Source organism: Chinchilla lanigera, unplaced genomic scaffold (assembly GCF_000276665.1).
Source record: "Chinchilla lanigera isolate Chin_1 unplaced genomic scaffold, ChiLan1.0 scaffold00147, whole genome shotgun sequence".
Classification (NCBI taxonomy): domain Eukaryota; kingdom Metazoa; phylum Chordata; class Mammalia; order Rodentia; family Chinchillidae; genus Chinchilla; species Chinchilla lanigera.
Window position 1 is genome coordinate 501,920 of NW_004955548.1, and position 13,612 is coordinate 515,531.

Here is a 13,612-nt window from a genome sequence, read left to right on the forward strand (position 1 = left end):
GAGAAATGCAAATTAAAACAACACTGAGATTTCATCTCACACCAGAAAGAATGACTATCATCAAAAAATCAACCAATGACCAAAGCTGGAGGGGTTGTGGGGAAAAATGAACCCTTCTCCACTGCTGGTGCAAGTGTAGACTGTTGCGACCACTGTGGAAATCAGCCTGGAGATTCCTCAGTAAACTACGATTAGAGGTCCCATTCAACCCAGGTATTTCCCTTTTGGGTATTTTTCCAGAAGAACTGAAACATCATACCACAGTGATATATGAGCACCTATGTTTATAGCAGCACAATTTGTCACAGCTAAATCTTGGAAACAACCCAAATGCCCATCAACTGAGGAATGGATAAAAAAGATATGGTATTTTTATATAATGGAATATTACTCAGCTATAAACAAAGATAAACTCTAGGAATTTATAGCTAAATGGATGCAACTAGAGACCACACTCATAAGTGAAATAAATCAGACTCATATCTGTATGTAAACATCACATTGTTTCGCTAGTGTAAGAACCTGAAAGAGTAAATAAAATCTAAAATGTACAATAGCTATTCTGAAAGGGAAAGAAACTGCTCAAAAGGAAAGAACAACTGGGATGAGGGGAAAGAGAAAAGAAAGAAAGAAAAGGAAAATATATATATACACAATATAGCTAAGATAATTGTGCTACTAGTTTCTACTGGTTTATTGAAAGGAACAGTTAATATTTAATTGCTTGATCAATCTTACATGCCTATATCTGGTTATCTGAGTAACCAATTTGAAAATAACAATATGTAATACAACAAACCTTGCTAATTTCTTATCACCTTCTTTGAAATTCTGTATTATTTTTACTGTTTTTGTGTTGTTTTCTTTATGTCTTTGTGTTTGCTAATTTGTTTTTGTTCTTTTCTCATTAAAATAAAAAAAGAAAATCAAGCAGATGGGCCCCTGACCAGGGCAGTACATCATAATATAATGGGAGCATGTGCTAGAGCAAAAGCACTTATAATGCAGGAAGCAAAGAGAAAGACCAAGAGGCCAAGGTCCCAAAACCCCTTCACTGGGATGCCACCAGTGACTATTATACTATAATTAACTTTATAAAGTCTTATAAAAAAATAAAAGAAGTGGAGGGGAGAGAAAAATAATTTAAATGTGCTATATATATGTACCAATTCCCTACAGTGAATGTAATCATTATGTATGGCAAACATGTATTAATAGAAGTAATAAATAAATAAATAAATGAATAAAAACCTCCTACAAAGTCCTACTTCTTAAAGGTCCACAGAACCTCCCAATGTGGCCACCCTGGATAACAGACAGACCTCAGGGAGACACTCACCCAAACCATGACAGGCAGGGTACAAGATCCTAGGCATGTGTTGTGTGGTCTAGAAGGAGAGAAGATTCCAATTAGGCACATTTTGCCCAGTTGGTTCACCACTACCAGCGAGAGACAGCATTGATAGGGCCAGGGGCTGATCCTTTAAAAGTGGAGCCTTGGGCAGAGGCACTCTCTGCTCAGGTCTAAGGTGGTGATGTCTTTAGGCATATGATCTAAATTCTTTATGTAGTTTTTTTCATATATAAATGGAAATGAAGCAAGGCTTCCTTGCAGGGCTATTGGAAGTACAAAAGTTAACAATGGTAGCAAAGTGTATTTCTCTTTTCAAGACATTCTAAGGGTTTCTGAAATCATTTCTATGAAGCTAGCAAAAAACAGCTGCCATTCAAGATTTTCAATCTTTCCGAGAGACAGTATATCCAAATGTTTTACAGATCTCATGCTTCTCTTAAGGTTGTGAATGTTTGTCTGGGCTCAACTGTTTTAGCAGGTAAAGCCAATAGGACAGTAAATTTCTGAAGGTATGTAGTCAGCTGTAAATCTGGCATTGGGACTGTACTAGACCGTTTTCTATTACTATACTAAAGTACCTGAGGCTGGGTACTTTGTAAAGATAAGGCATTATTTATCTCACAGTTCTGTAAGGGCATGGCATCAGCATTGACACTGTTCTGGCAAGAGTCTTCTGTCTACAATACAGCACGGTGAATGGTATCATAGCATGAGTACCTGCAAGAGGGTTAGATCACATGGCAAGACAGAAAACTGTAGATCAATTCAGGAGTCAGGCTCATTCCTTTATAACAACTCTTCTGTGCAAACTAACCAGGGTGTACCATGAGAACTATACCAATTCCTTTTGAGGAACTGATGCTCTAAATATCCTAATGACCTCCCAGCAGGCCTTACCTCTTAACAGTTCTATCACCTCCCACATTACCACACTAGGGACCAAGCTTTTGATACATAAACCCTTGGGGGAATCACACCTAAACCTCACCAAAACCACAACAGGGACTAGTAGCTCCTGTATCTCACACCAGTGTTCTATCCAGCAGACACAAAGAATTATATATTGAGTTTTCTACTGCACAAATGCATACGCTTCCCAGAAGATATATGAATGTAACGGATATCAAGTGAAATAAAATGACAAGGGTTAAGGGTTTTTTTCCCTTGAATAAGGTCCGTTGAGCCCTTTATATTCCTTCACAAAGGGCCATCAGAGCTTATACCATACAAAATATATTTTTCTGCTTTCTTGTTTTATTTTTTTAAATATTGCCTCTCACAGTTCTTTTCAAATTTGTGACTTTTACCAAAGATTAAGATTGAAAGGCAATCCATATTAGTCGAAGACTGTCTGTGAGCCAAATACCCTACATGTTATCTTTAAGGGAGATACAGCTGAATTGTAGAGGGTTAAACCAGCATGCACCAAGCCTTGAGTTTGCTCCTTAGCACTGAAAAAAAAAGACTTACCAACAATCAGTTATATGAGTTGTACGTTGATATTATCTTCTTCCAGACCAGGAAACTAGGGCTCACAATATGCACCTCACAATTGATCAACTGATTATTCTTCAGGCTGCCCGGCATCCTGGCAACACATCACCATGGCTCTGGAGTCAAACATTATTTTCCTCCATTTTGAACGTTTTCCCCCTAAACAAAATCATAATATAATTAAAATAACAGCATGTACTTTTAAAGCACCTACTACTAATTTATGCCAAGTACTATTTTAAGGACTGTAATATATTAATTCATGTAATATATGTCTTTTCTGACTACAAAGAAAAAGAAGTTGATTTTTTAAAACATATAGAAATGTTTAGAACATAGTTAAAATAGAATTTAAAAATCTCCCTCTTGATTCAAGGTATTCTTTTTTTACAACTCTTGTCCATTCCACCCAGCTCCACAACAGCTGAAGACAAGATTGCACCGGAAATGGAGGCTAGAGGAGGGTCAATGAACGCAGGAGTTAATGATCCCGGGAAAAGACAGGAAGAGACATCCCTTGAAGGAAGTAAAAAAAAATTCAACACGTCTAGAAAAAGATGTATCTCCTTCCTAGTTATCAGAAAACAGCAAATAATATTTTTCTTTCTGGGATTGGCAGCTACAGAAAAGACTGACAGAGGCAACTGTAAATGTAAGTGCGGGGAGGGAGTAGCGAGCCGACCCCACGTCTGCTACGCTTCTGGTGGGAGTGGAAATTGGGGACCTGAGCTCACTGATGACGTAGATCTCATGTGACCACAAGTCGACGTGTGCAGAAATCCTACTAGTCTGGTCCTTGATCCCGCGTGGGTACCAGCTTCTTTCGGCAGTGCAGGCGGCTGTGCCCCAGGCCAGTGAAAGGAGTCAATTTATCAGAATTTTACAGGTTGGTGTCAGTATGAATGTTACCTGGGGACTTCTAGTGCGGAGGTGGTCTAAGGTGGAGACTTGAGGGTGTCCCTGTTAAGTCCGTCCTTCTACTCTCTACCTCTGGGTCTGCAGGAATTAATAACCTTTAGGAAAGGAACGAGGGGTCCCAAGAGGCGGACAGGGAAACTTTGATAGCTTAAAAATAATCTCAGGCTTCTCTCCCAACACCCAGCCTGTCCCTACACCTAGCTTCAGTAAAGATAGTTCGGAAATAATCAGCTTTTCCCACTCCCTGTCTAATGAGAAAGACGAGCTAACTTACACTGTGGCGAAAACTGGAGGAAAAAAAGATGGGAAACTTTCTGTTACCGAGACCTGAAATGAAGAAAGCTAAAGTAAAGCTACAGCGCCTGGTTTCTGCGCCAGTCGGCCTATCAAGCGCTTCCCCCACCCCCTCCTTTCTCTGGTTTGTCCGCAGATCTCTTCTTAGCACCGCCCAACGCAAAACAATTAGGACTTAGAAACTGCCCCAACTGGTGCTAGGTAAGTGAGAGGGACATTGTGAAGGCTCCTGGCATGGTCGTGGGTGAAGGTCTTCACAGTCCCTTCTTTTTTCCACTTCCTTCCTGTCTCCTCCAGCCAGCCCACTCTGCTGTGGGAGGGCACTGTGTTAGGATCTGTGAGAACGAGGTGTTTGGAGCGGGCTGGGAGTCTGGAAGGGGGACCTTGGAAAAGGCTGGAGGAAGAGGGGAGGCAGTGGAAAGTGGGGGTAAGAGGGCTGGGGCCAAGGGGACCCAGAGTGCTGACTGGGCTTCTCAAGTGGAAAATATTTGGGGATGAGAGTTCTGAATCCAAAAAAGCAAATGCTTAAAACTCTGCAGAGCACCTGTACACTCACCAAGCCTTTGACTTACTGCCTCCTTGCTTCCTAGAAGTAACTGCGTTCAAAGGGGAGTACGCAGGAGAGAAGAACAGAAGAAGGAAGGAAGGGGAAGCAGACAAACGATGAAACCCTGCCAAAAAATGGAAGAAAAAACAGAAAATGAGAATGAGCCAAAATGTGAGGAAGAACCAGAAACTGAGGAAAAACCAGAGGAGGAGAAAGAACCCAAAGAAGAGGAAAAAGCAGAAGAAACTTTTAGAGAGAGGTTGATTCAATCGCTGGAGGAATTTAAGGAAGATATACACAACAGACATTTAAGCAATGACGATAAGTTTAGAGAAGTCAATGAAATAGATGAGATAAGGCGCGTAAGAAACAAACTGATCGTGATGCGTTGGAAGGTTAATCGAAACCATCCTTATCCCTATTTAATGTAGTTTGATTTCCGTGTTATTTGATATTAACATTGCCATATAGCTTTCCTTTTTATTACCATTTTCCTGATATATCTTTGTTCATCTTTCTACTTTTAGCCTGTTATTTTTAGTGCTTTTAGAGGTATCTTTTGTTATCTGCATCTCACTGTTTATTGTATTTTGAACCAATCTACAAGTCTTTATGTTTTTAAAATTTTTTCTTAGTACATGTTTTCAGTGCAGAATGACGATATTCCTTGTGGGGAGTTGGTGCTTGAACATCACACATCTCAATTCTTTTTTCATCCCCTTTCCTTCCCTCCTCCCTCCCTCCCTTCTGTCTTTTAATAGGAGAACTTTACTCATTTGTAAAAGAGAAAAGTTTCCTGATATGATAAAAAATGAGAAAAAGATTACTAAGTCAGTCGTGTGTGAATATATTATTTTTGAAAGGTAAAAATGCATTTGTATATAACATATATGCATATAAAAACTTGTGAAGGATGAAAGATAAAATGTACAGGCTCAGTGGTGTGATTATGAATGATTTTTCTTCCGCTTGTTTGTATTTTCCACATTCCTAAAATGAGCACACATTATTGTTGTTAAAAAAATAACTGTTTTATAACTAAAAAGGGGGCAACCAACAATACTAAGTAGCTTATTTTTGAAAGTGCTAAAGCACATATTACTTAATATTACAAGCAAATGTGAAATTCAAAGTGCCACCAAACCATTTAGCTAGAATGAATTTTGCATCTTTTCTCACCTGTAAAATAAACATCATAATCTCACAGACACATTGTGGGTATTGAGTAAATAATTGAAAGCTATTTAACAGGGTTTGCTCCCCATCTTCTCATGCATGGTCCAAACTCTACAGATTTGTTTCAGCTATTTGCAATTATGGAAAAAGTAGTTGTCATCTGTACTTGAAAACAAATCCAGGAAACTGTTAGGTGAATGCCACCTTTATATTCTGTCCTGTGCTCTCCCGGCATCCTATCTACCATCCCTTGACACTAACATGTATTTTGTGTATTCCTTCGCCTTTTGCCAGATCCTGCACATTGCAAGCCCCTGTGGCTGTGATGTGCTTGAATTTTCAACTAGTAAACCCTAGCATATTCCTTTGGACACTCCAGTGTCCTGAATCCCCAGAATGACCTCTATATAATTGAGGAGGTTGCCTGCTTCTTCACTTTGTATAGACACTTACGTAGTGCTCCTCGGGCAAAGGTGTCTCATACATACCTGGTACATACCTGGGCAGTTTTTAGATTTTACCCTTTTCCCTTCATGCAGTATAGATATTCTGGGTTCATCTGGGAGTTTGATTCGACAAGTCTGAGTAAAGACATGCTTTAGTCAAAATTGTTCCTCTGGACTTGAAGATGCCATTGTGTCTTCCTAACTTCTATTTCTTTGGGGTTAGTGATTTTTTTTTGTTCTGAAGACTGGTGGTGGGAGGCCCTCTCTATTCGTTCAACAGGTACCTCTAGATTCGTGCAAATTTTAAAGGGAGGCTTCAGTCAGTCTGGAGATACTCAGATCCCTGGCTGGAAATACATCAAAGTGCTGTGTCAGGTGTGCTAGCTGTGCGTTCTTTTCTTCAGTGATAATATTTTGGGAGCTTTTCATGTCTACAGACCATTCTGCAAGTGTATATCATCAGGACAGGTGCTGGTGGGCCTGGAATTCCAACTGGAATGAGAAAAGATTCCAGAGACTCACTGTGCCTTTTTTACAAGGCAGGATAAATTCAGCTCCCTGGAACTAAGTAGTGGGGCACTTGGCTAGGATGGGAAGGGGCTCACCCAAACTACACTCCTCTCTAGCATGGGCCTGCCTTTGATTTCTCTGCTCCAGCCTGCAGCAGGTTCCAGGCTCTTCAGGACTGAGGGCCAGGATTTCCTGGATAGAGTTGCCTGCAGGAGGACTCCTGTCCCTACTGTAGATCAAAGCACTAGAGTTCCTTTTCCCCATTTTTCCTTCTCAGGAGGTGTTTGAAGAGAATTTTTTTTTACAAGTCACAAGATAATACCTCAAAATGTACTAAATAGAAACATTGGTTATTGTAGTCATTGTCTGGGACATGACTGCTCTGGATGTAATGAGTTAATTTGAGGTTAAAGTAGAAGGGCCCAATGGTAGGGGGAGACTATTATAGGTGGTATGCAAATATTTTGGATTGCAGTGTCTACATATTAATTTAATGTGCATTAACATGTATTTACACTTTAAAGAAAATGATAGTTAAGATTGAAGGTGGTGTTCCAAAATTTCCTTTTCAAAAAGTTATGGCAATAATATAAGTAAGTTTAAGAACAACGGGGCTGGGGATTTAGCTCAGCGGCAAAAGCGCCTGCCTTGCAAGCGCAAGGTCGTGAGTTCGGTTCCCAGTACCGGAGAAAAACCAAAAAAAAAAAAAAAGTTTAAGAACAACATTAGGTAGAATACAATTTTAAAAACATCACAGATATGGCAAAAATCATGTTGTTAGGAAACATTTTGCTACCGTAACTGCATTAAAGATAATATCGGCAAACACAAGTCAAGAGCACTGCAGACTTGGAGGTTTTACCCTATTGATAGGTTAACAAGCTAGCTTATGCCATTTAATGGACACCAGAAAAACACACTAGACTTCTAGATCAGGTAGTAAGGACATCATTGCACTATAAGCAGTAGCCATAGCTTCATATTGCTTTGTATTGACTCCCTTTGATGCCTGAATTCCATAAGGTGACATAAACCCCATGATGGATACCTGAAATGCAATACTTTACATTATAGGAAAGAAACCCTGTGTTGGGGAGCTTCCAGTTTTCACAGTAAGCAGAAGCAAGCCTTCTGCGTGTCCAGGGGAAAATGTTAACCCATCCCTCAAGGCTGGTTGCTGCATACACAATAAAATTGAACTGCCAGGATAAAAGGTGGTCAGAGCATCACATTCTTGGCATACAATAAGAACACTAAGGGATGCTCAGGGCACATGGCATACTGCATCTCCCAATAACAGTTTTCTCTTTCTAATAAATCCTAGTGTCGATGAGAAGTCTTAAGATTAAACAACCTCTGAGGAACTTTAGAGCTACACGAAGACATAGCTACCCTGGCATCACAAAATAAAAGAAGTGAAAATGCAAAGCAAATTGATTAATTGGGATTCTCATTCACCACTGAGTAATCTCATGCAAAAATTTTCACTAGCAAACTGACAGGAGGATGTGTGCTTGAAAATCAGAACCAGATTCCATACATATTCACCACAGACTCTGTAAAAAGCAAAAGCTAAGAGAAAAGTTGGTTTCTTCTACTTTTAAGGAAAATTCAAAGTAGAATTAAGGTCAGAGGAGCGGGATCTTCACCCACATGACACTACCCAAAACCAGTTATTTGATTTTCAGACATCAGCGTTTTGCAAGAGCCTTAGCACAAGCAGCTGCATCACTTGCTGGATAACTTAGGTATGGAGCACAGTTTCATGTACTTATTGGACATTTGTATATCTTTAGTTTGAGAAATGTCTATTCAAAGTTTTTGCCACATCCTCATTATTTTCAGTGTACTGTGATAAAGTAGCTATTTAAAATAATGAGGTAGGGGCTGGGGATTTAGCTCAGCAGCAAAAGCGCCTGTCTGGCAAGCACAAGGTCGTGAGTTCGGTTCCCGGTACGGGAGAAAAACCAAAAAAATAAATAAATAAAATAAAATAAAATAAAATAATGAGGTAGACTCGTGTACTACATGTTCACCTTGCAATGTTAAAAGAAAAATGAAGAACAACACAATACACACATCTATGTATTTATATGTATCAAGATGGAGCTCCTTTAGTTTGCTACAAGGAGGGATTTTTAAAATGGAACTCTGGTATCTCACTGGGCCTCCTGCCTTCTGGTTGTTTAGGAAGTAATATTTTTAAAAATTTTGGAATGAGTCATCTTATTATCTTTGCATTGTAACTGTTAATTTATTTCTTGGACTTATACAAATTTTTTCCCTTCCATGAACTGACTCTTTTCAGGTATTATATCATTAATTTATTATTTTATTAAAACAAGAACATGAGGTTTAGCCAAGCTCATTCAGCTGTTATATGGAATGCTTGCCTAAGGTCAAAGCCCTGGCTCTTAATCATTGCTCTGAAACAGTTGGTATGTAATAATGTTGGAATAATAAATATGTATGGAATCTGGTTCTGATTTTCAAACACACATCCTCCTGTCAGTTTGCTAGTGAAAATTTTTGCATGAGATTACTCAGTGGTGAATGAGAATCCCAATTAATCAATTTGCTTTGCATTTTCACTTCTTTTATTTTGTGATGCCAGGGTATGTAATAATGTTCTTTTATTTTGTGATGCCAGTTGGTATGTAATAAGTTGGTGTGTAATAAAGGGTAACAACAATGCTGTGGTGAGTAAATCCCGGTAAATTCCTTAAGGCGTTCTGCTCTTTAAACTCCTTGTCTTGGTTCCCACATTCTCCCTGCCTAAAACTTAAACTGCGCTTTGCTAGATAGGCCTCAACCATCTGTGGGGGGTTTACTGAGGAGAACACTTACAATTGAAAATATGCATCTTTCCCAGCTCAGGGAAAGGAAAAGGCTTCTGTCTCTAAGGCTCCATAGGAAGACAGAATCCCAGTTTTATTTTTTATAATCTTTTATTAGTAGATAATGACTACATTCCTTGTGGGGAGTTGGTGCATATACATAACATATCTTAATTAACAACAAACACAGCTGGCCTCATCTCATTTACATGAGCCAACCCTTTTTGGGAGTATGATCTAAAACTACTTGTGAATGTTTACATTTAAAAACATTATTACTGCAGGCCATGGTGGCACATGCCTATAATCCCAGTACTGATGAGGCTGAGGCAGAAGGATCTCCATGAGTTTAAGGACAGTTTGGGCTATACAGTGATTTCGAGACTAGCCTGAACTAGATAGTAAGACTCTGTCTCAAAACATTAGTACAGTAAAAGACTCATTGCTATTAATTTCCCTCAAAATATGCCACTTTATTTTGAACATGCTTATCCCATCATTCTTACCACCTTCTGAAGCAGTTCTAGATGTCCTCCTTTCTAAGATTTTTTAGTTCAGCTGTTGTGGCTACTTGATGTCCAGAGTTTATTCAAAATGTTGTCAGATCACAAATTAATCTCTTACACCTTACTTCTTCTTGAAGGACTACACTGGCAGTTGGGTTAGGTATTCTTATCCTGTACCTCAAGTGCCACTTCAGCATTAACCACACACTCAATTTCTGGTTTCCTCCCATTAAATCATGAGCTCTATGAGAATATGAAGGTCACATCTCTCTCCTTCTTTTTATATCTCTGGAGGCTTGGCTGGCCCATAGCAAACTAAACACTCAATAAATACTTAATACTTTGAATTATATTTATTATATTTCAATTAACTAGAAAGAGCTATGCCTTGAGAATCAGAACTCCTAAATATGGTAACTGAGTTTGAAAGTGGGTATGTGCAGGCAGTGCCTAGCAAAAATGTGCTCCAACAATGCCAGATAATAAGTATTGAATGTACGAAAGGATGAATGAGAAACAGACTTGGAATTCATTAATCAATTAGACTGAGTAGTGACTTAAGAATATACACTTAAGAACTAGAGTATAAGAGTTTTAATTAATGCTCTACCACTTCCTAACTGCTGCTTAGCTTCACTGTCCTACAATTCTCTTACTCGTAAAATGGGGGACAATTTTAGCACTTAGGCTGTAAGATTGTTGAGAGGATAAAATGTATTGATTAATATACACAGATAATACATATAGGTATCTGCAGTTATATTAGTGTTATTTTATTTCACTAGTATATAGAGGAAAATTAGGATAATGTTGTACACACTATTTTAAAACTTAAATTGTTAAAACATAGTTAATTTTTTTTCTTTTTCCTAGTCAAAAGGATTTTACCACCATTGGAGAAAATTTAGAAGATAAAAATGATCAGTGTCTGATAAATAGCAGCAGAAATACATCCCTAATCTTAAAGATTAGAACAACCAAGTGGGAACGGATAAAGGAAGAGCAAAAGTATCAAGTCACAATACCTGCCTTAAAGGTTTCTAAGTATAAAATGTGGCACAGGATACTATCATGCTATAATGCCTGGGAGTCTTGAATGCCATGTTAAAAACTATAGTCCCAAAATGAGGAACTCAGGTGCTGAGGCAGGGTCTAATGAGCAAACGAGGAGGAGAAGGAAACAGAGGTGTGTGTGTGTGTGTGTGTGTGTGTGTGTGTGTGTGAATAAGTGACATTTATCTTTAACATTTTAGCTAGAGATGCATAAAAATTACCTGTGCTGCCAGCATCAAAATATTATCAGTTTTAGTATTTCTTAATAGTAATTTATTGTTTATTTTCATATCTACCGAATTTATTGAAGAATATTTGAAAAATTATAAAGTAGAAGATGCATGATTTTGACATATTGAAGCAGGATATATCTAAGGAAAAGGCTGGTGAAAGACGGGAGGGTCGGCCCACCTTACAGCCCACTTTCTGGACTAGAGCTGAGGTATATAGCAACCAAGGAACAACCTGGGGAAAGGGAGGGCCCACCTTGGAGCACACTTTCTGAGACTAGTCGACCTTCTGATTTAAACATTAGCCTAGGACCAGTACAACCAAGGCGAAACATAATGGGACAACAAAATCAGATAACTTAGTTTATACAGAATAAGTCCCTGGGCATGCAGTAGTGGTCTTCTGAAATGTTTTGCAGACCCCAGCCTTAATTACAATGTCACTGACTATACAGATTTGACACCCTTCTCCTTGTGGGCTTTGAATGCCATGACAGTTCCTCCAAGGGCCACAAAAGTAAAAATTCCACAGCCCAGCAGAGGGCTGAGTCAAGCTGCTCATTGGAAGGAGTCATATCTCAGGCCAAACCCTAAATCCCACCCTAAATCCGAAGGCTTAAGACCCTCAACACCATCCCCCCTGGTTGCAATGCGCTCTTCTCTTTTGGCCATTTGTACTCTGTGTGTCTTATCTCTATCTCACCCATTCTCTTTCAAATAAATCCTTGATCTCGCTGCTACTCTTGAGTGTAATATTTAGGCTTATGCAATATTTAAGCCCAATTCCTTGTTTAAGACATCAAGCACCTGGGCAAGACTTGCAAAGTGATATAATGTCACCCATCATGACAAGAGCTACAGGCAATCACAGATAAAGTGTTAGTATATTTTCTTTGATTTTATATATGTATAAACCTAGAAAATTAGTGGATGAATAATTATGAAGTTCTGTGACCTGAATGTTTGTGCCCCCCCCATTTTTTGACTTTTCTTAGTACATCTTTGCAGTATGTCTTAGTTACTTTTCTCTCATTACTGAGACAAAATACCTGACACCCCAAATTAAAGGGGGAAAGGTTTATTTACCTCACAGTTTGTAGAGGTTTCAGTCCATAATTGGCTGGCTCCAAGGTAAGGCAGCACACGGCAGAGGGGCAACTGTTCATGGCAGCAGGAGACAGCAAAAGTACCGAGAGAGGGAGAGGGAGAGGGGGAGGGAGAGGGAGTGGGAGAGGGAGAGATTCTTTCTGTCTCTTACTGATGGAGACCACTATGAAGCAGCTCTGAGAAGGATTTAATATTAACCAACTGGCTTTTTTTGTTTACTTGTGAGCCTGACCAAGGCCTAGGCCCCTTGGTTGGAGATGGGCAGCAGATTTGTAGTAAGTGAAACTCTATAAGTCACTGGTCTCAGCAGAGGCCTGTAGTGGCCTGTGAAGCCCTGAAGACTCAAAGGACAAGATAAGGCCACAGATGAGGATGCCTGGCTGCAACCCCAATAAACTTAAAGGAGACTGCAGCTGCAGGCAGTCTCTTACAGTTGACAATAAATGTCAACCTGGAGATAAAACAGTCTCCTAATTAGCATACTTTACTACCTGGGGAAGTTTTTGAACTGTATCCCAAGATCCCAGTCAGATTCCCACATTTTCTTCAGTATCCCCCTCCTTTCTCCCCTGCCCAGAGAAGCTCTTTGTCTTAGCCCCTAGAGAATCTCAAATTCTGTTAGAAGGTTTTGGTCCTCCTGGAGCCATAAATCATATCACTTGTCTCTTTTATTTGAGCCTTCACTGTCCACTCGTTTGGGAGACTGTGGGCCTGATCAGTCCACAATAACTAAGTGATAATATAAACATTGTATGCAGGCTTCCTTCTTTAGGATGCGTGCAGTACTCACACCCATAATCCCAGCACCCTTAATTTCAGCATTACACTAAGAATAAATCACACACTCTAGACTCAGCTACCTCTGATAAAGCCAGACCTAAAAGGCATGAGGCTTTGGGGGGACATCTAAACACAAACTATATAACAGCACATAATGATTACATTCATTATGGAAAATTGATACATGAATATAACACATTTCAATTATTTTCTACTTCCCTCCCTTTTATTTTGCCAGTATCAGATTCATTTATTTATGTCAGAAAATCTTAAAAATTTAATTATCATATACGCAGAGTATAAACCATACTAATAGGCATAAAGCAAGGAAGACAACTGAACTAAGTCAAGGTACATTTG

General features: G+C 39.2%; 2 protein-coding genes across 5 annotated transcripts in view; one reads left to right on the forward strand and one right to left on the reverse strand.

Annotated features, from left to right (window-relative positions):
• Window positions 1-3,499, reverse strand: part of Bex2 (brain expressed X-linked 2) — a 66,358-nt gene extending 62,859 nt beyond the window's left edge. For 2 of the 3 annotated variants that reach the window (XM_013508531.1, XM_005411981.2), the window contains exons 1-2: window positions 3,291-3,499; window positions 2,825-3,007 (exon numbers count right to left, since the gene is read on the reverse strand). The gene's annotated coding sequence lies outside the window, so the exon portion shown is untranslated. Of the gene's footprint in view, window positions 1-1,339; window positions 1,356-2,824; window positions 3,008-3,290 lie in introns of those variants that run through there. The other variant, XM_005411982.2, reaches the window with a different exon arrangement.
• Window positions 3,500-3,604: 105 nt separating this feature from the next.
• On the forward strand, window positions 3,605-5,291 carry Wbp5 (WW domain binding protein 5). 2 transcript variants are annotated; one of them, XM_005411986.2, is made up of 3 exons: window positions 3,605-3,734; window positions 4,197-4,261; window positions 4,651-5,291. In XM_005411986.2, exon 3 carries the CDS (start codon window positions 4,724-4,726, stop codon window positions 5,036-5,038), a length of 315 nt encoding a protein of 104 aa, XP_005412043.1. In that variant the 5' UTR covers window positions 3,605-3,734; window positions 4,197-4,261; window positions 4,651-4,723; the 3' UTR covers window positions 5,039-5,291. The 2 variants fall into 2 exon arrangements, with proteins under 2 accessions (XP_005412043.1, XP_005412044.1); XM_005411987.2 differs by lacking the exon at window positions 4,197-4,261.
• The last annotated feature ends 8,321 nt before the right edge of the window (window positions 5,292-13,612 follow it).